Source organism: Pseudopodoces humilis, chromosome 1, assembly GCF_049639895.1.
Source record: "Pseudopodoces humilis isolate 2021_Gansu_Grassland_sample_001 chromosome 1, ASM4963989v1, whole genome shotgun sequence".
NCBI lineage: Eukaryota > Metazoa > Chordata > Aves > Passeriformes > Paridae > Pseudopodoces > Pseudopodoces humilis.
The window spans coordinates 109,113,780-109,141,595 of NC_142200.1; the positions used below are offsets into that span (position 1 = coordinate 109,113,780).

Sequence of the window (27,816 nt, forward strand, 5' to 3'; positions counted from 1 at the left end):
GCGGGGCCGGAAGGCGGTGCCGGGCTGGCGGCATGGCGGGCTGGGGGCTGCTGGCCCGGCTCGGCGAGCGCCTCTGCGCGGCGGCGGCGCCGGCTCCCCGATACAGGTAGCGATACGGCTGGGAGGGCAAGGGGCTGCTCCGGAGGAGGGGAGGGAAAGAAGAAGCGGCAGGAGGAGCGGGGCTCGGCCACTGTCGTAGCCCCGAGGTCATATAATCGTAGAATGGCCTGGATTGGAGGGGGACCTTGAAGATAATCTAGTTCCAGTCCCCCTATTGGGAAGGGACGCCTTCAGCTAGATCAGGTTGCTCAGAGCTGCATCCAGCGTGGCCTTGAACGTTGCCAGGGATGGGGCATCCACAGCTTCTCTGGGAAACCTGTTCCAGTGCCTCATCACCCTCACAGCAAAGAATTTCTTCCTAATATCTAATCTAAGCATACTGTCTTTCAGTTTATACCCATTCCCCCTTGTCTTGCCACTACATGCTCTTGTAAGTAGGTTTGTCTGGTCTTTCCTGTAAATTCCCTTCAGGTACTGTAAGGTGAGGGGCACCTGAGCGGCCCTTTTCCCTGGGCGGCCTTTCCCTGCCCCTGGGCGCCGTCTCTGGTCGCCGCCCTTTAGAGTCCTCTGTGCAGCCTGCTGGAAGCTTTGATCGTGGTGCCAGGGGTTACTGCTGGGGCATCTCAGCCTTAGAAATAGCCCCGGTCTTAGAAGTAGCCCCAGCCTGCGTGGGAGTTATGTCAGGACAGGCGTGTTCGCATCCAAAGCATCTTTGCAGCATAGTGAGCGACTTGGCCTGCCATGTTTTGGGTCGCCTTGGCCCACTGGCCACGTGCATTCACTACCTGTACTGTTAAATACTCCTTTGTTGCAGAGGATTGGGGAGAATTCAAGCCTTTTTCAGCCCTCATAAAATTTATGGCAGGACACTGAGCGGTTTAGCAGTGTTTGGCTGAAAATCAGAGAGTTGTTAGGGCTGGAAAGGAGCTGAGGATCCAAGTTCTAAGCTGAGGTCTAATTTTTTTCTCACCTTGTGGCCAGCCCTGAGGTCAGACTAGTTTGCCGAGGGCTTTGTAGTTTTGGGCCTTGAAAGCCTCCAAGGACTGACTCTGCATAGTCCCTCTAGACCAGTGCCAGTGATTGTCTTCAGGCTGAACATTTTTTTCCTTATATCAAATCTGAATCTCAGTTTATAGCACTTCTCACTCGACTGATGTGCACCTCATTGACATGGCCTGCCTCGGTCTTGTCAGTAGCTTTCTCACTAATTATTCCATGCCACTTGTGGATGGGAATGTGCATCTCTCCTTTATGAATTTCACTGCGTTCTTTGTTGGCTTGTCCCTACAGCTGGCAGAGGGACACACCCTTGAGCATCATTCACCACTCCCTTCAAATTTAAGAACGGTGCACTCATCTTCTCTCAGAGGCCATTGATAAAGATATTGAACAGGACAAATCCCTGAATAGAATCTTGAGGAGCTCTGTTTGTAACTGGCATTCTAGTAGAGTCCAAACCATCAGCTGTGATTCCTCCAGCTGATGATCCAGCTAGGTTTCTTCTCAGCTGATAGCCCACCCATCCATATCATAACATCCCGTCTTGGATAGAAGGATGGTGCAAGAGATTGTTTTTAAAAGTCTTGCTGAAGTTAGGGTAAACAGTACCTACTGTTGTCTGTTTCTTCATGGAAGTAGCTGGTTTTTTATCTTAAAAGTAGTGGTTGGTTGGTTGTTGCTTGCTCCCCTTTGATATAATTCAGAGTACTTAGTCAAATGACAGATAATTAGGTGTTTTATAAATTAGATCTAAAATACATGTTATGAGACACTTTTTGTATTGATAAGACACTCAAAACCTTTTCCCACCTCTGGAAAGGGGTCAGCTGGGCTTTGTAGTCAGACACATCAACAGTTCAACGTGGTGGCATGAGAATCTTTCTGAAGAGAATGTGGAGTTCCTCAAGAAGATAACTGCAGAGGAGTACAAAGCTCAGACAGCCAGCAAGCTGTGCCCTCTGAAAGATGAGCCATGGCCACTGAATAAGTGGACACCAGGTGAGAAAGTATCTCCTCTGAAATAGCTCTTCATGTTGAAATTATTGTTGTTGTGTTGTTGCATTCAATAACATCAGGATTGTGTCTTGTGAGGTATTCTTTTTGCTTTCATAACAATCATTCAATAAATCTCCTAGTAAATAAGTAAATGTAATACATCAGTTATCTAAAAAGCATTTCAAATATTACAAGATGTTAAGAACCTTTAAAGTTCTTAAGTTTAGTTTTTAGTCCAGCACTTGGCCCATCCCACTGCTGTACAACAACAAGGTATAAATTAAGAATTCATCAAAAAGTGTCCTTGGAATATAAAGCGTATGAACTTGAAAATGTTCTTGTTAATATTGCTGGAGTCTGAAGAGAAGTGTAGTATATAGTACCATCCCACTTCTGGTCTGTGATTACAAATTCTTAGGCACAGAATTAAGTTTCTGAGCTTTCAGAAGGGTCACATCATTTGTGTGGCAAACTTGACAGATTGCCTTTGCAAAGATTGGGGTTGGAGCAACCTCCTACAATAAACTTTTCAATAGTTAGTTTGACTCTAATACATGAGTGTTCTATTTTGGAAAAAAAAAAAAAGAGTGGTAGTTGCATTTTCTATCAAACACAGCTGAAACAAGTAGAACTTTACTGCTGGTGGGGTTAAAAACCCCTAGCCTACATGCAAGGATTTAGTGGTGTTTTTTCTCCTTCACCTCCTTAGGAAAGATCAGAGTTAATGGGACTTTGTAGATTATTAGATAAAGTCTTTCAATTATTATGTGTGAAGGTGCATCCATGTTCTGTTTTGATCTACAGATTCCATCAGAGTTGGTCTTGTTGCAGTAAAACTGGGAATGATGCCAATATGGACCAAATCAGGAGAAAAACGTGCTGTCACACTACTTAAGGTGAAAAAAAACATAATGAATTTCATCTCCTGCACTCACTGTATTCAGATTGTAAACCTGCTGTTTCAAGGAAAAGTGAAACTTACTACTTGTACAGAGTAGGAAATCCTGACAGAAAGTGAAGATTTCTTTCACTCCTGTATAGTACACCAGCCCCATTCTGTTTATATCCAAACTTTCTGGGAGCGATCTGCTCTGCTGCCTCAGCCATTCAAATGCTGCAGGGCTGTGAGTGGTGTTACCTAGGTGATGCAACAAATGGGGTTAAGTATCCCACTTCTTTTATTTTTCCACCTGCAGGCGTGCTGGAATTAGTTTCACCTTGGTTTCTGAGCCTTTGTAGCTCTCAAGCTGCTTCTTCATATTCTTCATATTCTCCAGCAGCTGCTCTTGTGATGAAGCCTTTTGCTGACTGGCTGCTGCCATTAAGAGGAGCCACTTCTGTGAAGGCCATCAGGTTTACAGGGCAAAGGAGTAGGAGTCTAAAATGGGGGCTCTTACCATGTGCTTTGTATGCTTACAATAGGGATTTTGCAGATCTTGTGTGAAAAAGATGATTATAATTTCTAGAGCATTTATGAAATTAGTTTGCATTCTACTAATTTTTTTGTTTTTTGTTTTTTGCTAAAATGAGCCTTCAGTTCATTGGAAAAGCAATGTCAGTGGTAAAAATGTAACACACTGTCTTACTTGTAGGCTGTATCTTCTGTTATGAAAACAGAGACTGACTTTGGTGTTCTGTTGTCTTAAAGCATACACATCTTATGCTCAGATGAATGCTTTCTCTTTTTTCTAGGTTCAGGATTGCCATGTTTTAAGATATGTTTCAAAGGAAGAGTCGGGTGGAAAAACAGCTAAGCTTCTCGTTGGAGGCAAAAATGTATCTCCTTTTTCTGTAAGTGAAGCACTTTGGGTGTCTCTGCTGGAATAGTTGTTTCTGTTGTGATTTCAGTACAAAAGTAGCATAAGTAGACTTCTCTGAAAGATTTATTGGCACACAAGCATGCTTTGTAATTGGTTTTTTGTCACATTCACTTTTGCCATTTCCTAAAGCAATTGTAAATTCTTGTTTAAGAGAATAGCAAGAAGAACTTTTTGAAAGTTTTGCCTCTTAATTCTCTAGGAAAGCTGTGGGTTTAGGAATTTGCTTTGATGTGCAGTGTCCCATGCTGGTGAAAGGGTTTGAAGGACCATGAGCAGTGGAGAGGTGTATGTGTTCTTCAGGTCTGTGGAGATGCAGTTGAGATGAGGACTGCAAGATACTTCAGATGCCTGTTCTAAATTGACTCAGCTTCACCAGTTGTTTACCATTTAGTGTTCTAGCTTACTGTTCTTTACTGTCTTTCTAGCTATAGTTCTAATTCTTCCCCAGGTCTGTTGACATTGTTTAATTTGCCTGTAGTTCTGCTGATAAATAACTTCAGGACATATATTTTCAAGAAGATAACTTCATGATTGTAACTCATCAACAGCCATATCAAAGCCACTCACTTGTTTAGACATCCCAGTTGCTTGATGTGGAATTCCCAGATATCTCTAGTGGTTGAAGTTGTCTGGCAGAGCTGTCATTCCCCAGGATGAGTTATAGATCAAGCAGGAACAAAGCATTCCCTCAAAGGATTGCAGTTGATGTGGTGCATTATTTCTGTAAAATATAATTTTTCAATTTTTTCAATATCCTGACACTCATTTGTCTGGTTTAGGTGAGTAAAAAAATCCCAGGGCTCATGAATACTGAGCAGATTATCTCGGTTCATGATCATGGCTTTTTGAGGACCTAGATTTCCATTTTTCAAATAGATGGTTGTCCCAGGGCCTCAAAATTAATCTGTGTACTTGTTTCTGCTTTAGTGGAGGTAATTTTTTCACTTGATAGATCTGTTGGCTTTTTAGTATATTCTGCTGATTTTGAACAGGCTTATACGTCAAGGTACCATTCTTCTATTTCAGTTGGTTTATGCCATATTTGACTGTCACAGCTTGTGCATTTCAGGTGTCTATCCTGTCACTTTAGTCCATTTCCACTTTTCAGGTGTGATATTTTTCATGGAAAAATGACAGTTGTGGTTTTTTCTTTCCTGTTACTTTGGTCTAAGACATGCAAGAGGCATGGGAATAATAATTTTCAAGTTGTATTTTGCCCATTAGACTCCTTAGAGTTGATCTTTTCATAAAGATGATGTTACCAGTAAAGCCAGTATGTTGTCAGAATAAAAACATGCCAGAAGTAAGGAGGTATAAAGAAAACTTCTTTTTAAACAGCTCCTATGAAAATTTCTTCAAAGCAGAGCTACCTAAAAAGTCAACTCATGGACTTTTCAGTAGTGTGAGTTATGTTAAGGACTTTCTTTGGGCATAACTTTTCTCAAGTCAGCTTCTATTAATTTGGTTGAACTTAGACTCATTTTATAAAGATGTTAATTAAATACCTTTTGAGTGAGGTCCTGACCTGAGACTGAACTGTGTAGTATTATTATTATTATTCTGAGCTCTGTATTATTATGTTTGTCATCATTACTGTATAAACTAGACAATTCCTAAGGAAGAATTTGGCATACTGATTCTGAGCAGTTTTACTTGTTAAGGAACTAACAAGTGATGTATTTCTATGGTTTAGCTGCAAGTCTGGATCATTGTTTTCCTATGTTTATCAGCCTTTTTATGTGTTTCTTTTCTCTCTGAACTGTCAGAAGTGAGAATTAAAAGAAAGGTGAATGATACTGTCATGTATTAGCATAAGCAATTTCTCTTTTGTTGATTCCTCATAGGAACATCTGTCTTCCTTAGATTCCTCACAGCTACTGATTTTTAATTAATTCAATCAAAAGATTCCTTCAGTAATTTTTCTAACAAAGAATTTCCTGTATTTCTTTGGAGTGTCAAATTGCTTTAAAACTGATAAGGAGTATTGCATTTTTAGTAAGATTTATTTTTCCTTTTTAGCCTGATGTATGTCACTTTGTTATAAGTGAACAGATTTTTCATGATTTTTTAATGCAAAATTATGATCAAAAGTACAGTTCTGCCAGTGCTCAAACATTTTTTTTGGTCAAAAATATTTCATATGCTTCCTATAAGTGAGGGCATATTGATGATTTTCTTAGAATACTGGAAGACGTTGTTGGTGTTTTTAAAAATAAGGAACATCTGAGAGTTCACTCAGTGTTCCTCTCTTCAATTTTGCTTTTTAGGAAGGGTTTGTAGCAGTGTTTTGTTTGTAAAAATACATCTCTCTGACTTGGCTGTTTGAAGAGGAGATGCTGTTACAGTAGAACAGTTCAAGGCTACAGCCTAGAGTAGGACTCTTGAGATGTAAGTGAATTTTACCCTTCGACTTCATCATGCTCTTCTTCAGCTGTGCACAGGGCTCCCCTTGCCGTAGCTTAAGGCAGCAGTTTTACATAGCTGGAAATAAAGGATTGATATACAGGCACTTAGTAGGAAGTCCATATCTGTATTTTTCATTCTCACATATAGTTCTGCAGATTAATACAGGTGCTCCACTGATCCCTCAAATATTTGTGGTCTTAGGAGAGATTTTTTATGTAGTTGATTGTGGTTTTTAGAAGGTATTTGTCGTATTTCGTACTGTGACATCAAGTTAACAAATCTCTCGAGAAACACTTTTCACTCTCAAAGACAGATAAATTTAAAATTTCTGGGTTTTTTCTACATCAGAGATCCTCATCATTTTGCTTCCTCATTTTTGATAAAACTTTCTCTGTTCTAACAGTTTTCAACAAATGTTTGAAAAGAAAAGCATGGGCAACAGGGAGATTTTCAAAACTGTTTTCAAATACACTAAGTAACATTTTTAAAGTTGTTCACATTGCTTGCTCTTAAAATACACAAAATAATTTTTGAGAGAGTGTGAACTGCACAGGAGTTTTGAGAAGCAAACCTCAGAGATGAGATTATCCAAGTGTGACACTATTGTTAGATGCTTAAATTGCTTTCTCCCAAAAATCATTTGAAGGAAAATCAGCTGCATCGCTTTCTTTTTCCTGTGGCCACAGTTTTCCTGTGAATCACTGTTTGTGTTGCTTGGTTTTGTCTCAAAGTTCTGCTGTTCTGTGAGATGTCCTGTTTAAAACAGCTAAGAATAATTTTGAGTACTTTTAAATTTGTCAGACTCATCTGAAAAGAAAATCCTTGCTTTAGTTAGCAATGGTTTGACATTGAGTGTACTTGCTATATCTTAAAAATACATGGACTGTAAACTTGTTGTTACTAAATTTTCTTTTTTTTGCCCAGAGACTCAAGATTTTCTTCTGTGGAAATTTAAGCATTTTTAGAAGTTTCTGCAAGACGAGAATTTGTTTCCATGGTTTTGTTAGTTAAATACATTATACTTACCGTGGTGTGGAACTAAGTCATCATAAGCTTTGAAAAAGAGAACCTACTTCTAAATTACTACAAAACTCCTTGTAAGCCATGATAAAGAAAAGTAGCATCTGTCATCTATCATCTACATTCTAAATGATTGGTTTCCATTTTCTGATCTTTGAAATCTCCGTATATATTTTGTTTATATTAGGTAGCTGTAGGGTAACTGCTTGACAGAAAATTAAAGGAGTTTTTAAATAACACACAGGAGTTTTTAAATAAGTTCTATGTAGAGATAAAATACAAGCCTCAAGATGAAATTCTAGTATGATCTGTCTTTTTCTCTGAGTGATGTTAATGGTCTGTAATTGTTTCCTGTGCTAGGTTAATTCTTGGGTATTTTAAGATGACTTTTTTTTTGTGGCTGCTTTTTTGTTACAGAAACCAGAGTCTGCACATGAAATTTTTAAAGAAGCTGGAGTGCCACGGAAGCAGAAAGTTTCAACATTTAATGTAACAGATGATGCCATAATTAAACCAGGTAATCTTTTTGAGCTACTGAGTATTACGTGCGTAGTCATTTAGCATCTGCTGCTTGTAGACCTAAAGGAAGTTTTGATGTGTATTTCAGTGTTGTTTTTTATAGAAATTGATGAATTTGTTGTCATTAAGCACAAACAAACTGTTTTCATATAGGTAAAATTAGAAGATGGGTTTTACTTTTTAGTTGATGAGATGTAGGATTTTTGCTTTTTCCATGTTTCCATCTATGAGAAAATAAATCCAATCCAAATTTACTAATCTGAACATTGAGTTAAGAAGTAAATGTATGTAACCTTGACTCACTTATTGGGCATAAATATGGATGCAGTTACAGGAAGTTCTGTGTTTATCCTAATGAGAGGGACACTGAATTTTGTGGTAATGTTTCTCAGGATCCTGAAATAGCAGTTTGAGTTTTGTTTCTTCTTGCTGCATTCAAAAGTAGGACAATGGCTGCTTTTTCTGATAGCTTGCAAAGTAAAACACACTAAAACATGTTTATAACTAACATTCTCACTAAAAATCAGTATTGGGAGTTTGAGGATCAAATGAAAATTTTTTAAGTTTCTGAGGTTTTATTAGGTAGTGTGTTTAGGTTGTGTTTATTTTGTGTTTTTTGGCAGTTACAAGTATTTTCTGAAGAATTAAGTAGGGTAGGAAATTCTAATATATTGCATCTTCAGTGACATTAGTGGAGGGGTTTTTTTTACTTTTTAAGACAGTGCAGTAACTGATAATAATCATATCTGACATGAAGTCTGGACTGATCAATGGAAGCAATAGCTTGAGATAAAGCAGAATTAGAAGTTTTTGATAAAATGATTTTGCAGTGTGTGTGTTTTGTACATAACATCCTTTATGTGCATGATTTTGTGTCAGTTGGTAGGTATCTTACCCAAATGGGTGGATTATGTAAATATAACATGAAATATTATGAAAGTTTTTATGCTTGAGACTTATGAGAGGTTTACATCATTTCAGTTTACATTCATACAGATCTGAGAAAGCATGAAAGCAACTGAAAAAACATGAAGCAATTAAAATTTCATTTTTTTTAATGGATGTTTAACAAACTGCAAACTGAAATATGCAGCCACATGGATCTTCAGATTAAAGTTCATTTATCATAAACTAAGTTATCAGTTTTGCTTTGTTGGGTTTTTTTTAAGCTGCTAATGAAAGAATATTTGCAGTTGGATAAGAAAAAATCACTGAAGACAAAACAAATCTAAAATTTTGATACTGCAAGTACTTAAGGAATTAGTGTAATTACAGTGAGGTGAATGATGTCACTGACTTACAGTAGTTCTGTTTCTGATAAAGGTTAGTGTGTAGACAATTCCCCAGTGGAGGAAGCTGTACTTTTGCCAAGAATTTAATTGGGAAACACTGCATCTTAATAGAGGAACCGTTGCAAAATTTTATTTTATTTTTTTTAAACCCTCTACCTTGTAAAGTGCTAGTAGTTCTAAGTGCAGCATATTCTGGTTTTTTGCTAAGCATAAGTATTATGAGTCTTAACTAATCAGGCTCTTTGGCCTTTGGCAATGTATTTATGTAAAGCCTTGACCCTTCCCTCCTGCTCATCTGAAATTGGGTTATTTCCTAAGAAGTCTGCTTAAATAGTAAATACAAAGCATCTATTTCAGTCAGTGAGGTTCATAAAGAAGAACAAATAAGGTGTAAATAAGAAGTTCTCTTTTCTTTCCTGTGACTGTAACCTACCCTGGAGGATGAGGTAGTGGTTTGAGGATTTCAGCCCTAAGTTGAACATGATCTCTCCTCTTCTCCTGTAGGTACTCCTTTGTATGCTGCTCACTTCCGCCCCGGGCAGTTTGTGGATGTTACGGCAAAAACGTAGGTGCATGAGGATTTATTGTGTCTTAAATCTCTCTCAAAGAGACTGGCTGATTTTTTTTTCCCCTCCCTCTAATTTGACTTGAATTCATGGCTCACAAAAGCTGAAATACAGTTGCAATGGTAGTGACAGGAAATTGATGTCCGTTCACTCATTGGGTCAAAAATATCAAATTACATTTCTTGATGAGGCTTACTCTTGGTTTTGAACAAGGCAGGTAGACTATTAATACTGTTAAGGCTGAGGTTCTGCCTTTGTTGTCTCTCATGTGCCCATGATTAGCATGGGCAAAGAGATTTTTAATGCAGTATCTCTAGTATGTAAAAACGGAGAATAAATGCTGAAAGGTATCAGTTCCCAAAAAAGACTGCTTAATTTTAATTTGGTGAAGAGATGGGAAGAGAGATGTGGACTGAAAGGATAGCGAAAAGCTAGTGAATACATTTAACAGTACAACAGAGCTGTCAAATTAATTTTTTGTTTGTTTGTTTTGTTGGGTTTTTTTTGTTTTTGTTTTTGTTTTCTCTCACATTCCAGCTCATGTCCTTGCCAGCAGTGGCTAAAGATCTTTTACTCTAATGTGGGAGGAATAATTTACTCTCAGACCACTGCAAATGCCAAATTAGAGCTCAAGTAATAGACATTGTTCAAAAGAAAAACTGGCATTTTGTGGCAAAGACTGGTCCTGACTCTTGTTGTATATCTGGGATTTCCCCTGACCAAGAGAACTCCTGTCTGCATATTTGAGTGTCGTGATACAAGGATAATATTTGCCATTACATGTTTTATTTTCTCTGCAATGGAGATAGTACCCAGCTGCAGTTGTCTCACATGTAGGGTGTAATGCCTATAAATGTCCAATACTGTTCATAGGATTTTGTATATATGGGGAAACCAGCCATATCAACAGAGCTGAGTATGCAATTCTAGTAAAACTACACCTCACTTTATTTGTGAGGGCACTCTGTTGAGAAAATTAAGGAATTTACTTGAATTAGTATTTTTTCTATGTCAGACTTCCTTATGAAATACTTAGACCTGGCATATTATTCATTCTGCTTCTAAACTGCATTCAGTGAGCATCCTGTAAGAGACCATAGCTTGTTTGCAAAATAAATCACATGATCATTAGGAATACATTTAATGGAGATTAAGTGTCAGTCTTTGTTAATGCAGAAAAGCTTTGTTTTTCTAGGAGTTTTTCCAAGAACCAGGGAAGGGATTTTTTTAGCAGTGTAGAAGATACTGGTCAACAGCTACAGGGTATTGATTTGTATCTTGCTTTTAGTATTTGAAAATACTAGCAAGCTAAAAATAGACTGGGATCTTGGTCCTGTTCAATGAATCCATCCTAGATTGTAATTCAGTATTTCTAATATGTTTTCTCCAGATATTTGTATTATCCCATTTCAGAAATTGGCTGTGTGTATGTACTGCTAATTTGGTAGCATATTTCTTGTAATCCTTCTGTAAAGGTGAAGGAAACATTCTTTAACTAAAGAGAAAGGTGAAATGGGTTTTCTGTCAGTGTGGTTCTCTAATCATTCCAGTCTTTCTGTATAAAAAAAATTCGAACCTTTTTCTGTGGTTCACTCACATTCTGATTTCTACTTCTTTAGAATGCTTCATTTATCATATTCCCTTACTTCTTGGACAAGAATTAAGTTACATTACTACATTTCAGTTTTTCTTCTATTCTTTTACTTTTTTCCAAACAATTTGATCCAGCAAAGTCCCATCCAGCTTGGGGGAGGACTTGGAGGAAGGACCTGGATCTTTCTGATTCAAACCATTATGAACTTGAAAAACAGTAATTCCTAAAAACATGCTGTCAAGTAAAGTTTTTAGAAATATATTTACATGAACATGTATTTTACATTTTTGAGTAATTTTGCTTTAATTGAAGGAAATGCCAGAGTGTGCAATATTAGAAATCATATGGATGAAAATAGCAGTGCTGTTGATAATAGTGTGATGAATTGTAATGAGTCCTAAAAGAAGAAAGAAAGAAAATTAATGTTGCCTCAATGAGGAGATAAGACAGTGGAATATAAAGGATATTTTAATTTTTTACCAACTTTTAATTGTTCAGATGACGATACGAAAGGCATTTTTTTGTATGCTTCCTTCTGCCAAAATGTAAATAAAAAATAACTCCTTATAAATAAGCAAACTTCAAACTTCATTTCAGAAGTCTTGGGTTAGCCTCTTCATTTGGTTACCAAAATGTAGGGGAGTTTTTTATGACTGTCTTCTTTTAATTTTCCCTACAAATGTTTTTGTCAAAGCCTTTTGAAGTGTTTTGATTCATTTATACCTCTGTAAAGAAAAACACTTTCACAGGAATGAGAGGGTTTGGTTAAAGATTTATGTATGCACTTTGGTTTTTTTGAAATCTCATAATTGTTCAGTATGGTATGAGTGGCTTTTAGAGCATGGAGAGTAGGCAGTATGTCTGCATGCTCTCACTCTTCTATAGTGCTGAAATATTTTCCTCAGTACTTATTTTTGGCAATTTAAAAGCTCAATCCTTAAGTTTAGTCGTGCTGAACTTGGAGCTAAAATGCGCAACACCATCCAGAAACACTTCTCTCACAGGCTGCAGCTCTGTGACCCCACCTTGGGTACTGCATCCAGCTCTGTGGTCCCCTTTAGGGATGGAGCACCTCCCCTGTGAGGAAAGGCTAAGGAATTTGGGATTGTTCAGCCTAGAGAAGACTTCAGGGTGTCAGGGTGACCTAATTGCAGCCTTCCAGTACCTGAAGGGAGCCTGTAAGAAAGATGGAGAAAGGCTATTCACAAAAGCATGTGGTGACAGAACAAATGGCTTCAAAGTGACAGTAAGTTTAGATTAGGTATTAAGAAGAAATTCTTTTCTGTGGGGGTTGTAAGGAACATCAGAAATGTTGTCACTCGAGAAAAGGCTGACAGTAGTTTTGTTTGAAATGGGCTAGAGTTAAGTGGTGAGTCTGAAGTGTTTATGGTTTATTTACGTTTTGCTCGATTAACGGTGTAATCTGAGCCTGAATATGAAGTCTCCATTTGCCCAAAGTTATTTAAGTAGCTGGAATACTTTTCCTCTGCAGCATCAAAATAATGCTCTTTTCAATTAACTACATTTGAAGAGTTACTAGCAAAATAAATTGTTGCTTAATTAGAGTGGTTTATTCCAGTAGCTTTCTAAATGAAAGTTCTCTCATTAGGTACTGGCATTTTACTTGTATCAAACCTGGAAAATTAGGCTTTGTACAAAATTGGGTGGTTGACCTCATCACCTGCTTTCCTGCAGGTGAGTCCAGAACAAGTGTAATTAAACTCTATTTTTAGCTCTATAGAAAGATTATTTCCCTTTTATTTAACTCTTGCGTGTCTTAGTTTTTCATATCATCATTGCTCCCTGTGATTAATTTCTGGAAATCAGGTAATGCTTTCCTCAGTGAACCAAGTAATCTAAGTCACTGAATTGCATCTGTTGAAGAGCAGGGATATTGTACATTTCATACCTAGTTTTATAAGGCTCATGCATGTGGGGTTTTGTGTTCAGATATGCTGTCTAATGTTACTGTTAGAACATTAAAAATGTATAGCCCTTGATTCAAAGCAAGACAACACGTAGAAGGTGTCTTAGCATGATACCACAACAGGATAAGTAGGATGTCAAACATTGTACTTCAGTGTAGGTTGTTGGCTGTCATATTTCAGGTACTGTAGCAAGCTTGATTCTTTATGAGTAGATTTGAGTTATTTTGCTAAATTAATACATAGTACTGGATTAACATCCTGCTTTGACAGACCTTAATGTTTTTTGAAAATTTCGACTGGCTTAGATTGAGTTTCAGTAATTATTTTTCTTTTATTGGTGAAACTTGCTGAATGTATTCACACCTAGTAATTTTTAAGAAGGGCAAAGGGAGCAATTAAACAATTTGAAATTAATGATTTTAATAGTTGACACCTGATGTCTGTTCAAAAATCAACAAGAGTATAATCTTATATGATATTCATTATTTTTGTCAGAATAAAAAAAAATCAAGAAAACTGTACAATACACTGTTTAAACTCTTCTCTGATTTGCCATATGTCTTGAACAGCATGCATCTTAAGTTCTCTTCCTTGTTTATATAAGATAGATATTAGTTTCAAAAGCATGTTGCATTTCATGCAGTTGGATGAATGTAAAATCAACATATAATGTATCAAAATGCATTAGAAATACAGATAAATTGTGGGTCATGGAAAATGTGCTCATCATATTTTATTTGCATATAATGAAGAAATCCACCACTTGTCTGAAAACAGATCTTATTTACATCAACTTAGGCTGGAAAAACACTGTTTTTTAGAATGCTTGAAGTATATTGGCTGAGCTACTAACTGCCTAGTTGACCAGTTCTAAATTTTATTATAAACCAAATGCTAGTAGTTCTTTTCTTTATTTTAAACTTTACATTCAGTTTAGATAATCTTATTCTGTTCTTACTCTGGTTCCAGCTTTATTTCATATAGAGCATGAATTAAATAAGAAATATACACTGTAATTATTCGTCTTCTTGACATGTGTTTATAAAAATTACACATCATTTATTCTTTTTTAAAGTAAAAAACTCCAAAATGAAAAAAAAGCTACAGCTGCTTCTTATTTAATTATTTTAATCATGATGGCTGTGTCATATTAAATAGGAAATTAATGTCAGAAGGTCATAAGGTAGTACCCTTGTAGGTAATTGGACAAATAAAAAATGAAACTAATCTGAAACATTATTGAAGTAGTATGATGAAAAAGCCTGGATAGATAGTAAGGCATTGTACTTTATAAAATACTCTTAATTTCAGCATTATGATATCTTCCCTTGACTTCAGAATATTCAGAATATTTCAGAGGCTGAAGATTTGTTTTCATATTCCAGATCAATAGATGCAAGAGAGCTTTCAGGTTTACCAGAGTGTTCATTTTTCAGTTTGATCACACTTTCTATACATTTCTAAGGCTTCAGTATTGTAAAATCTGAGTCTTCATTCACAGAAAATGCGTGTGTAATTGGAAGAACCAAAAAGCAACCAAGCATTCTCTACTGCATGAATCATTAAACACTAGCAACTGTGTCATGTGATGTAATCACTTTTTTTGGAAGATATCTTATAATGTTTGATGTACTAAACTCTTTTTAAAAATACATCTCTTGCATGTATTAAGTATTTATGTTTTCAGTTTTTTAAAGAACAATTTGACAGTATTCTAAATTGGTCATGTTAAAAATGAGTAAGCTGAATGAAATGTTGAAGTGGTTTCCTGACATCAGAGATTTATTGTTCTTTGCTAAGTTTGACAGTAGAGTTTACTTTTGAAATGGTAGCTTTCTATGGTTGTGTGGGTTTCTCTGAATTGCAGGGGCATTTCTACAGCTAAAGAATTTATCATGCCTCATCATTTAAAGAGAGAATTTGTCTGCTCGCTCTGTTGACTGCACAGCTGCCACCCTCTTGCAGTTGATTTTGGAGACTTTGCTAAGTCCATCTTCCAGCTAGAGATGCCAGAAGTAATCTGCTTGGAAAACATAGTCAGTAATAGGTACTTTAAAAGAAAAAAATAGCATTTTGGCAGAACAGATATGGGTTTCCCTATAGCTTAGTTTCTGCGTGTATTTCATAGTTACTGCTCCCTAGCAATACAAAAACAGAAAAACACAAGTTTTGAGCCTCTCTTAAAGTGTATTTTTGAAACCACTTTTTACGACTATTGCTGTTTACTACTGTGAGATTTAAAAATAAGCCAGTTCTGTCCAAAAGTGGTGTTACAAAGCCTTGCATCCTTGGGATTCCTGTCTTGTATTCCTGATCCCACAGGTTCTTCCTTCCACAGGTGCCTTCATTCGGCTTCCTCTCATAGCCCTGACCCCCTTCATGTTCTCATGTCCCTCCATTGTCTGCTGGCCTGGAAGGACTTGTCTTGCTGGTGACAACCACTTGCATGACTGACCAGCCAGCTGGTCAAAGGAAGATACCACTACTTTAATTAAACTTTAGCTTTTCCTTAGCTGTAGGTAAAGAGCAAGAAATAGTCAGGAGCTTCTAAGCAAGAACTTTTTTATTCAAGCAATTACACGTGTTTCTTTGCTAAATTTAACTGGGATTGACCTGTGGGTTCTGAGTAGGGAAGGGGAAGACTGGGAGACTGATACCATGGTTGCACAGCTCATGTTCCCTTACAGTTCTGTAGCTTTTGAGAGTCTTTCTTTATGGCTATTTTTTACTCTGGTTTGATGTGTTCAAGGCAACCAGGACAGCAGTTAGAGGAGAATTGAATCAAGTGGGAAGAGGAAAGAATCTAGTTTTCATTAGTGTTGTGTGTTCTGTAGTTCTCAGTGGCATGCTGAGCAGGGAGTCAGCCAAGTGCAGTTCCTGCACAAAGCATGTTCTGTGCATGCTCATACCCAGCTTTATTTTAGATGCAAAGTGCATATCTATATATATATATATTTATTTTTTTTTAATGTGAAGTGCATTAGCAGAGAAAGGATTTCTGCAAATTGGAGGAAAAGGATTATCTTGCAAAGTCATAGATTCACAGGATAGTCTAAGTTGGAAGGGACCCACAAGGATCACAGGGTCCAACTCTTTAAGTGAAAGGCCCTTAAAGGGATGGAACCCACAACCTTGGCATTAGTACCACCATGCTCTGACCAGCTGAGCCAATTTCAGGTTAAATTTAATAATCAGTGCAGCCACAAATACTGTGGTCAGACTTCTCCTTTTGGACACAGACAATGCCAGTTTAACACACACTTTATTTGGCTTTTCCTTTGTGCAGTGGTAAGATGATTTTTCCTATTGAGTCTGTCCCTGCAGTAAATAGAGAATTCCAAAGCCAGTAATGCTGTCATGTGGCTCAAAGATGAAGGACATGGACTCTCAAAATACATTTTATTTGGTATTGTGCTTTAGAACTTACTTGTTGGATGAGTACAGATCAAGGGAATTACATGTCACTATACACAAAGCTGCTCTCAAGAGATGAGTTTGTCGTAGTATGGAAAAGAGATGTTCCTTCTAAGTAGTCAAACTCTTTCTTCTCTCAGTGCTTAGGCCTGATATTAAATTATGGTGTATGTTATTATTTGGGGTTTTGTCTGGGTTTTTGTTTGTCTGTTTATGCTGGTGCTCACTTGGTAACAGATTCATTATGGTGATTTTTATTGACAGTCGCAGCAAGGAGCATTTTATGTTAGTCTTCTTGCCTATTTGACTCTTTTCTAGTGCTTCTTATTCTGTAAAGCAGTCCTAAAGCATTGTGCTAAAATATGTTTATGATATAAAACACGGATTTTTTTAAATATATTCTTCCCTAAGCTAGTGTTGTTAAAGGTAAAAAAACCGTGAACCTGACTGAAATTGTTGGTTATGGCTAGAAGCTTTATGTCTGACTAACCCAAGTTTGTCTCTTAATTATTTTTGTTTTCAGAATTGGTAAAGGATTTCAAGGTGTCATGAAAAGGTGGGGATTTAAAGGTCAGCCTGCAAGCCACGGCCAGACAAAAACTCACAGACGACCTGGAGCAATATCTACCAACGTGAGGATTCTCATTTCCCATTAAAACATTTTTCAGTGTTTTTAGAACAGCTTACTAAAACTGAGAAAATGTACAGTAGCTGGCTGCCGCATTTTCTCTGTGCTAGCAGGGAATCCCAGCAGCAAAGGAAGTTCAGAAACCTGTATGAGGAGCAATGCTGTTCTCTTACGCCTCAATTTATGAATATTCTGTATTTCTGGTAAATGCACATATTTTAACTGAGCTAATTGGCGTATTTTGTAATATAGTGAGAGGAATAGTCTTAATACTTCAAAGAGAGTTCTAAGAAGCTTTTATCATGGCATTTATAGATTGGAAAGATTTGCCTGTTATTTTATACTGCAGATACTGTACTGTTCTTTGGAACCCTAGTTCCTTTAATCGCCTTGCCTGGCATGTGTAGCTGCTTAATAAACTGATCCCCATAATTTAGTAGGGAATTATTCCCAAAAGTGTGTAAGCCTCTATGCATTTCTAAGCAGAGTACAGAGTCATATTTTTACATTTCAAGCTATAAATAATACTAGTATAAAAGCTCTTTGAGCAGGTTAATTTTAGACTTCGTCTTATAAAGGCTGTACAATATTTAGACTGAATTAAGAGGAATTTTTTGCAAACTAATTAAGATCAACTGAGTCATAGTACTGAACATGTACTGTCCAAAAATTTCTTAGAGAAATTAAAATATAAAAAAGGATTAATGCTCAAGAGAATAGTAAAAGTAAAAAGGCAACAGTCAATGAAGTTTGAGTAACTGAGAGTGTAAAAGCATGTGTTACTGATTTATAATCCTCAGTTTCAGTTGGAAAAAGAATTCTACACCTGACACTTGTTTTCACTGAAGAATGTAAATATTTGAACACTAAACACTATTTTAGCAGATGGTATTTGTCATTAAAAAAATAACCCATCTTTTCTTTAAATTAGAATTTCTTAGGCAGTAATGTTGCATGTAATTTCACAAAGTATATAGAATGAAAAGTGCTATTGGAAATAGGTATGATGGGAACAAAACAAGGTGAAAGGATGCAACAGGGCAAAAATAATGCCTTGATAATATTGTCCCATCTATGGTTGGCTATCTCAGACAATTTTGTAATCCAGGACTGTTCAGTAGAGAGTCCTCTTCCTAGAACTGCATTGCAACTGATTTCCTGAAATCATGATTTTCACAGGAATTAAGAAAAATTCCCAAGAGACATTGTTAATGAATAACAGAGGTGCAGGATACAAATCCCTTGATGACAATGTAGAATTGAAAGTTATTGCACTTATTCCTGTCTTTTTTTTTCCCCACCTTTGTTGTCCAGTTTATGCCCAGCCAATCAAAAATGGGGTACAGAAACTAAGGAATACTGGGTAATGGAATTAAAACTTCCATTCTCAAGAATACATGCATTTTAAAAGAGCTGATTGACATCAGTGTAAAAACTTTTTGATTAGGGAAGGAGAGAAGCTACAGTGCGTGTGTATATATATTTATAAAAAAAAATGTTGTGGTTGTGGTCAAATATTTCAGAACACATGTAGACTAGAACCTAATCTCTAGCAGGAGGTATTTAAAATGCTTATCGGGATTACATTTTTTTGATATTACATATTTTCAGCCTTGGAAATACCAGCATATTTTCTCTGGTGCACCTCTTGAGTTTGTAAGTGTACCTCTTGCAGTTAACATGGTGGTTTTGGCCTTGTTCTTATCTAGAAAGCTTCCAAAGTTTATCGTGGGAAGAAAATGCCTGGTAAAATGGGTAACATCTACAGGACATCTTTTGGATTAAAGGTGAGTTCTGGGTATACCTGTGTGTGTGTATAAGGTGATGGCATTGCCAAGCAGTGATGTCCTCTCTGTCATCTCTGCCAGAATCCAGACAGCAGCATCTTGAAGTAAGCAAGCTGGAAGGACCAGAGCAGCAAATGTTTGCTTTCTTGTGGGTTACAAATAACTTGTCTGAACATCTTTTGTGTTTGTGGTACCCTGGGAACTGGGATTTCAGGTGATACTTCTACATCCAGTGTGTTTTTCACTATGTCCCTTGACTTCTGCCTTTGAAGAGGAAGAACAGTCAGGCTTTTGGTGACTTCAGTTAATGTCTCCATGACTATTCTGTTGTTCATACATAAAATACATAAATACATAAAATTGGTTCATACCCAGTCCAAATCTGAGTTGTTTGAAGCTCTAACTTGATCATGGCTTTTCACTTTCATATGTGAAAAGGGAGTTGTAGTTTCTGTCCTGATTCTGATTTGTACATAGCTACAGCAGCTCATGGGCTATTAAAACTACTCTGTCTCTCAAGGGAGCCTCTACAGTTTGAATGAAAAGCATATTGACCTCTAGTTTGCCGAAAAGTGCAGTTGTTGTTCTCAGTTTACTACAACTAATTTTTTGTAACAGAAAATGTGTGCATTCAGTGGAGCACCTGATTAAGAAATTAACATATGGTAGCAGAAACATTTTCATGAGGACATTTGTTTTACTTTGTCACCTGTGATGTTTTTCATGTTTTTCAACATGTTGCTGTTAGAGGGAAAAGAGACCTAGGAGCTTTGGTTAATGTTACACTGAACAAAGAGCTGCTTTGCCAGATACAGCTCTTTAAAACTGTTTCAGCCTCTTGCATTAGGAGGCTTTTCACCCAGAGTGGCATGGGAATGAATTTTGTAGCAAGTTTAGGCCTGTGCAGAACATTTTTCTTTCCCAGAGTATCACAGCCAATTACACAGTTCCAGCTTTGCTGGACTACTGTTTATAAAACTGGTAGTAGCCTCTAAACAGGACTCAGTGTCTGATTTTTTTGTTTCTGTCTCCTAGGTGTGGAGGATCAATACAAAACATGACATTATTTATGTAAATGGATCTGTTCCAGGACACACCAATTGTATGGTGAAGGTATGTTTGCTAGTTTCAATACTGGTATTAGTGACTCCTAAGCACTCTACTAATCAATTTACAAATGGAAAAACACTGGTAGGATGCAATTTTCATTTCTTCTGACAAATCTTGTACTGTTGAATTAAAGGGCAGTGGAATCAATTCTGTTAAAGACTGTGGTCAGCAGGGGCAGTGGGCACTTTAAATGGTTCCTTCTTAGATTTTCACCCATATACCTTATGACACACCAGCACAGTTGCTGAGCTCTGTGGTAAGTGTCTCCAGGCTATGTCCATCCCCTTTGAATGCTAACATGAGCCTGTAACATGGTGGTGAGATTTCCAGATGCTATAACATTTCCAATGTTATTTAAATGTTGCATTAATGAACAGACATACACAGCAAGTCCTGCTTTAGAGCTTATTTAAAGTATTCCTATAGCAGTTAGCTTTCCAAGAAGCAGTTGAGGTACAGGAAGAGACAGCTGGAGCTCACAATAAAGACCTGAGTTACCTTTGGAATCAGTATAAATGTGGCAGTAGTATTTTCTGTGGCAATCTACAGGATTAATTTCAAATTTTCTGGAGGTTGTTTCAGTTTTCCATAGGCAGTCTTGAAACAATGGAGAGTCTAATAAGTGTTCTTATGATGTGAATAATTCACATCAATGTGAGAAAGGTGCTTTTTAAGGGTAGTTTTCAAAGTAGATTTTTCTTTCTAATTAGGTATATTCTACACACCTGCAAACACCATTTACTTGGAGGAAGTTCTTTCTGACTGAATAGAGTGCAGGGTATCAAATGTCTTTGCTATGAAGGACTGTAAAGAGTTTGGTATGCATATACCTGTGTATCTGACAGTTTTAAATCCTCAGAGGTATTGCAGGGATTTAAATGGTTCAGGACTTGAAAAGCTGAAGAGTTCATCAAATTCAGATGTTTTCAAATAGTTTATTATCTTCTATTTTACTGTGGACATCTGGTGTTTTGTCTCTTAGTTGTGGAGCAGAACTCTACAGCTACTGGGCCTTACGTACAGCAACCTTGCTTTCAAACAGGTGTTTTACCATAGAAAAATTATATTTCTCTCACTGCAAATAAGGCCTTTTTTCCTGGGCAAAGTACCTCTAAACTATTTCTGTTTTAATGTCTAGGCCAAGCCTGGGGAATGCATTGCACATTTCTCTTCCAATATAGTGAAAATTGCTTAAGAGATGTCCACAGAAAGTAGTTTTCAGGACAACTTCTGCAAAATTACTGGGCGTGACATAGAATTAAGAGTGTAGTTTGGCTGGCTTTTCATCTGTATATTGGACTGAATTACCTTTTCTTAATTGTGTTCAAAGTATTTTTTTCTAATCCTGAGGCATGAATCTGAACTTGGTTGCTCTATGTCAGTCTGAAATTTAATTAACTGGGAATTTATTTTAAGATGTTAGTTTTAAATTATAATGTATGCATGCAAACAGCATAATATAGCTGAAAAATTGAGAAATGTTTGATGCCCAGACTGTATTCTTTGATCTTAATTGTTTGCTTGAGCAAGAGTTAATTGCTGAAAAAGATTGTGCATCTTGTTATCCTAGTCATGCTGTTAAAATCCACACTTGGTGGCAAATGCAGGTACACATCTCACATCTTTTATCTGTAAGGATGCAACATCTTATAAAGCTGCTGAGACTGAATACAGTACCTGTTTTTTACCAGATTATAAATTTCATCTAACTAGACTCAATAAACTAATTTTTATTTCTGATTTTAAGTGAGTTAAGAAAATAAACATTTATTACACACCTGTAATATGAATTGGTTTTAAAAACAAAGCTCCAGGTTGTTATGTACACCATGATCTCATTCAAACAAATCTTTCTTCCCTTGCTGATCAGACACTGCACACTCTGCTTGGGGAAGAACATACATGGGAAGAATGAGGCTTTTCTTCCTGTAGAGCTCCTTACTTAAGATAATAGATTATATGAAAGTTGACCAAAGTGCTCCAGACTCAAACTTGCATGAAATTTAATAATATATAACACTGTTTGAGATAAGGACACAGCAGTTGGTATTATTGCTATTTAGAAATAGGTTTCCAAAAATTGCTTCCAGTCTTACTTGGAGATTGAAGGCAGTATGTAGTAAGCAACATTTCATTCCAGTTCCTTGAGCTGGTGGATCCGTTCTGTGGCTTTTTCCTTGCATGAGCTGTATGAATCATTACATTGATTTTTTTCCCTTATTTTTTCAAATATATCTGCGAAGAGTAGAAAAGGCTTTAATTATAAAATTAGGTAAAGCAATACTATTTGGTTCTCTCTGGGAATTTTTTTCTCCATTAATCTTGCTGCACTCATCTGTGGTTTTTTTTAGTTTCCCTTATGCCTTTCTTCAGGGATGTTTTCTTGTTTGCTTGTAGACTTTGACTTCCAATATATTGTTGTATATTTGTTTGGATCTGTAGTTGGGGAGAAGAATTATGGGATATTAGTTGTTCTAATTACTGTTCACTGCACTAACTACCTGCCTGTAATTAAGTAGAAATAATATCTAGGGAATTTGAATCCATCTGTCTTTGAGCTCCAGAGTGAAATATTGCGTAATGCTTTCCTCTTTGTATGCCTCCAAGGGGAAGGCATTTGTGTTCAGTACCCACTCTGTGTTGCTTGGTAACCATTAAAACCATAGTGCACCTTTAAAGCATATATTTATTTTTTATGTTGTATTTTTGGAAACTTTGTGCATCAGCACTGTATTCAGACAGAGACGAAGCACTTAAATTTTTTAAGTTTTGTTTTCAGCAGAATAAAATTGCAGAATACTAAGATTGATGGATTTCTGGTTTTAATTAGAATCAGCTTTCATTTGATATTGCACACTGAAGTATGCAGATAAATAATTGACATCAGTAATGTTTCTAGCCAACTGGAAAACTAATGATAAAAAAGCTTACTTTAGCTTTTTTCACAATTGCAAGGTCTGGTAAAATAAAGAAACTTCAGCAGTGTGGTGGAATGCACAGAGCTCTTCTCTTAAAAGAGTAACATTGTGGAGTAAGTGTTTCTAAGTTTGTGTGTTGGGTCTATTAAGATTGCCTACCTTAGGAAACACCTGTTTCTTTCTGGGGTATCTTAGATCTCGGGGTCTGTTGTTACCATCTGTAATAACTTTCTCTTTCTAAAGATTATGGCTCTGGATTGCTCTCCCAAGTATATTGCCAAGAAGTTCTCTCTTTTGTCATTTGAGAGATATGCACAAGACTTAACTCCCTTTTTAAGTAGATGCCCTATAGTGGAGGGTAATAGAGTATATTATAATTTACAATGTTATAGTTTGTCTTTGATAGTGTTTTATACCTGCCCTAATTTTAAGGCACCTGATTTTCTTAGGATATTCAGGGTTGATCACTTTGAGTATATCACTTGGAGTGAAGGCAGAAATTCTGGCAAATCTTGTAGACTATTAGAGTTGTGTGGAAGTTTGGAGGGATTTTGTTTGGTTGGGTTATTTTTTAAGACAAAATAAGCCTGGTCAGAAATGGATATAATTCTTGGGTTCAATTATATGTCTAGCTTCAAAAATAGCAGAGAAGCTGAGTTAAGTGATGTATGACACTTCAGGAGCTTATTTCTAATAATTTTCTATATTTAAACATATTTTTATGTTTACCAAATAGCTTGCATTCTTTGCTGTGGTTGCTAACACAGCCTGAAGCCCTGTTAAACTACAGATGTGAATTGTAGCTTAGGCGTCAGTTTTTAATGCTTAAGACCACATTAAGCCCTTTTTGGTGATAGATTTCTGAGTTTGTATTTGTTTATACTACCCATTATGCTGTCGATATAGGGGACGTACATAAGTGCAGTTTATTAATTGTGTGCAAAACCCTTTATGACTGTTCTAAGGATTTAGTGACAAAAACCCAACCAGCTCCAATTTCAGCTTTCTCTGGTATTTTTCTTAATAAAATGACCTGTCAGAGAATACACTGTAGTGGTTATACCATCATCTGTATATACCATCTATCTGTAGTATAGTCTGCTGTAATATGTAGTGCTATTAACACAGAAGTTGAGTAAGCCAAGCATTTATAATGTGAGTTACACAGCAAATGCTTTTATGGATTGCAGTAGCAGTTTGGACTGTGAGCTTGATTCCTTCTGTGGATGAAATTCACTGGATTTTAGTAACACGGCATGAAAACTTACTCCTTTATTAAGGATGTTCTCAGAAGGTTTGTAGGAGAGCAGGAAGAGCTGTGCTGGTTCACCTGCACTTCTTTTATGTGTACATGCTTATACAGACAAGTGTAGCTGCTGCTGCTGCTGCTCACCAGTGAACACCTTTATATGCTGTGAAATTATTGTTCAGGAATCTGAGGTAAGAGATACAGGAAATCTTTGGTATGCTAGGCCCTTCATAAATGTGAAGGGAGTAATTAAATAATTCTCTTGAGCAGACAGATAAATCATACCATGTTTTAGTTGCTAATCAATACTTTCAGATGTAAAATGAAGTTGAGTTCTACCTTTAAATAGGAATGATAATGATAATACCTGGTAATAGAATAATAATATCCAACTTTTTTTAATTTCAAGGAGAAAGAGATTCATTTAGTTTGGTGGCGATGCTCTAAGATAGCACTTGTTTGCTTTAAATTGCATTTGAAAGCTATGAACGTAGAAAAAAATGGGAAAAGAGCAGTAGTTACACCACTCTAAAGAAATACTGCATCAATTATACCAATCAAAAGAAAGAGCATATCAGAAGGAAACTATTTTAACATCAGAGGTGGCCTGTACTTCTGGGATATGTCAAGCTTTTGAGGAGTTTGGAAGGGGCAAAATGAAACAGTGTTGTACTCCTCTGAGAGCAGCAATGGTCTGTTGAAGATGTTTCATGAGAATCTTAAAACTATTTTGAGAATTTTCCATATCACACTGGAGATATTATGTCCAAAATGCCCCTTTGCATTTATATGTAATTCATACAATGTTAAGTCCTGACAGAAATCTTAAATTCATTTAGGTTAACTAATGCAGGACTAAGATTAGACTGTTGGATTCGCCTTCAGTTAAGAGCTGATGTCTTACTGCTGAATCCTGTCATAAGAAACTGTTTTAAGAAGAAATGGAAGGAAGATAGAAGGAAAACAAGCATTTCAATTCCTTTCATTTTTTGGGTGTCCAGAACTGCCTGCAGTGACACAGCCTATATATAACAGCACATACTATTTCACGATAAAAATAATCAAAAATAACAAAAACTAGGCATGAAAAACATTTAAATAAGATATACATTAAATGAGTAAGTTATCGTAAGTAAAATATTTATTCTAATCTTTCTAATACTAATTCATGTAGGGATCATGGGGGTTTTTGCTCTTGGCAGAGAAATCTTTTGGTGTGTAATAAGATTAGAGAGTAAAGGAGAAATTAGCAAGGGAAATAATAGAAAACCAGTGAAGCAATTACTATATGGTTCCATATAGTAAAAGAAACAGCCACAGCATATGAAAGGAAAGAAGGACATCTCTGAAGATGCCATCCTTCAGGTGGCACTGCTGAAGCTCTCTGACTGTTTCTTCTGAACTCACTGGTGCTGGAACTGTTCGGGAAAGGTCTGTGGACTTGGACCCCAGCCCAGTTCATTCCATCCAGATATGCAATGTAAATTGGAACCTAGGGGTCTGGCAGTTCACAAGGCCATAGAGAACACTTCTGTAGAAGAGGAATGATCTACTTGAAAAGCTACTTAGCCATCCTAACCAGTGCAATGCGTTGAGCCCCTCATCCCCTCATTAGTAAAAGATTTTCTTTTGTTTATCAAGCCTGCCCTTAAAAAATATTGGAATATCAAATTTATTTGACATTGATTTATTTAATGCCATCTGCAGGAATCCTCATGGACTTTGGGAAAGATTTGACTAATAGTGGATATGAATTTGGTATATACATTGCTGTCAGAACAGAGCATTCAGTGGGCATAAAATTTTTTTATTTAATTTTTGGCATAAATCAGAATTGTCCTAAATGAAGTCTTTGTCCAACCAAGTAAGAACAAGTGTCCTGTTCTTTAAAAGCCCACCAAAAACTAAGAGGAAGAGGTTATCTTCTCTCTACTAAAATTTTGTCTAATCTATTTGCACTTTTTTTTTTTAATCCACTTTACTATAGTGCCTAAAAGGGATTCTTACAGCTCAGGAGGAAGACTATATGTAACAACATAGAAAAGAAGAATTTAATTCTAAATCAAATCTAAGAATCTGTAGCTCATTTTTTTTTTTTTATTCAGAGATACCAGCCTTCTATCTGCTACTGCAGACAAACTGCTTTTTGCTGATAATTCTAGCTTCTAATTTTCTTCAGAGATTGGAGTTTCAGGGGCTAGATTTTAAATCTTTACACATGTAGAGAGGTCAGTAAAGGAATTTCTCTGTGGCTCCACAGTTCTTGCAAATGAACTGTCTTAGATGCTCACCTTCATCAAACTTAGGTACTGATTTCTGAGTGAAGAATTTTAGATGTTTAACTCTGCAGTCACTGAACAGCTCTGCAATAGCCAGTGATACAGCACATGCACATATCTTTGCAAAATTAGTTGCCATAATTAGTTTGCATCACAGATACAAGCACGTATCTTGTTTGTTGTAGAGGTGATTACACTGCATAATATAACTTGGAATATCATGTAGGAGCATACTGTGGGAAGTAAGCACTGTTCAAACAGGCTATAATTCTATACCCCTTATATTAATAACATTTTAAAATATTGAGCAATGAATTCGTGAGTGGGTTTTGATTCACTGTAATGAGAAATTCTAGGGTTTTTTTGTTTAATTTTGCTGATTTTTAAAATCTCTTTAAGGATGAGTACAAAAGGCTAAATTCAGTAGCTGGGGTTGATGTTAAAGTACCTGATGATTATATCTGGAATTCTTTAAACAAGTGCGATGTGAATGCTGTTAGGTTTTTCTCATGCATGCAAGCTGAGTTCTTTAAATTCTAGTGTATCACTGTCTGAAAATCTTCTGTAAGATTTATTAACCGTATTCTCCCCCTCCTGCTTTTCAGGTCAGAGATAGCAAATTGCCTACTTACAAGGACTGCAATAAAAACCCTCCATTCCCTACGTTTTTTGCTGATGGAGATGAAGAACTGCCAGAAGACCTTTTTGATGAGGAGATTTTTCAGTTCACAGATCCATCTGTCACATTCGCATAATGTTCCTTGCATCTTTGAAAACACAGTTTTGTTCTTTTCATGTACATTGCAGTGCTGTAGAAAAGCAAGCCTATGAATTGCAGTCTGGCCAACTGACTTAAACACTTCAGGTATTGTTATTTTGGTCAGGTAATCAGATTTCCCACTGTCAGTCTCAAACCTGTACTTAAAGCAACAGGTGAGTCTGAGGGACAGGTCGTAAAGCACACCAAACTGTGAGTCTTCAATGACCTCTTGTCTTCTGCCTCAGGCTGTGAAAACCTACACAATCCTGAAAAACTGTTGTTTTGAAGATGGTTCCAGTTCATTTTCTGAATGTGAACAAATTCTGTTTCTCTTTTATATGAAGTATACTGCACAACTCTTATCAATCAGAAAAAGATTCCAAATTTGCCTTGGCATCTGAAGTGGGGGGGGAATCCATGAATAGTAATCCAAAATAAAACAAGAAAATGTATGAGCACTGTTTTGCAGAA

General features: G+C 36.6%; 1 protein-coding gene across 1 annotated transcript; it reads left to right on the top strand.

Moving 5' to 3' along the window:
• Positions 1-27,816, top strand: MRPL3 (mitochondrial ribosomal protein L3). The gene is made up of 10 exons (XM_005518999.2): positions 1-106; positions 1,880-2,058; positions 2,860-2,951; positions 3,748-3,846; positions 7,719-7,818; positions 9,617-9,677; positions 17,138-17,246; positions 18,952-19,029; positions 20,065-20,142; positions 27,191-27,816. The coding sequence occupies exons 1-10, from the start codon at positions 33-35 to the stop codon at positions 27,338-27,340; spliced, it is 1,020 nt and encodes a 339-aa protein (XP_005519056.2). The 5' UTR covers positions 1-32; the 3' UTR covers positions 27,341-27,816.

Bases quoted from the DNA above. Each gene is read 5' to 3' on its own strand.
- MRPL3 (XM_005518999.2), top strand. From the start codon at position 33: ATGGCGGGCTGGGGGCTGCTGGCCCGGCTCGGCGAGCGCCTCTGCGCG. The intron at 107-1,879 runs GTAGCGATACGG...ACCTCTGGAAAG, and splicing joins GCGCCGGCTCCCCGATACAG to GGGTCAGCTGGGCTTTGTAG. The intron at 3,847-7,718 runs GTAAGTGAAGCA...TTTTTGTTACAG, and splicing joins AAAATGTATCTCCTTTTTCT to AAACCAGAGTCTGCACATGA.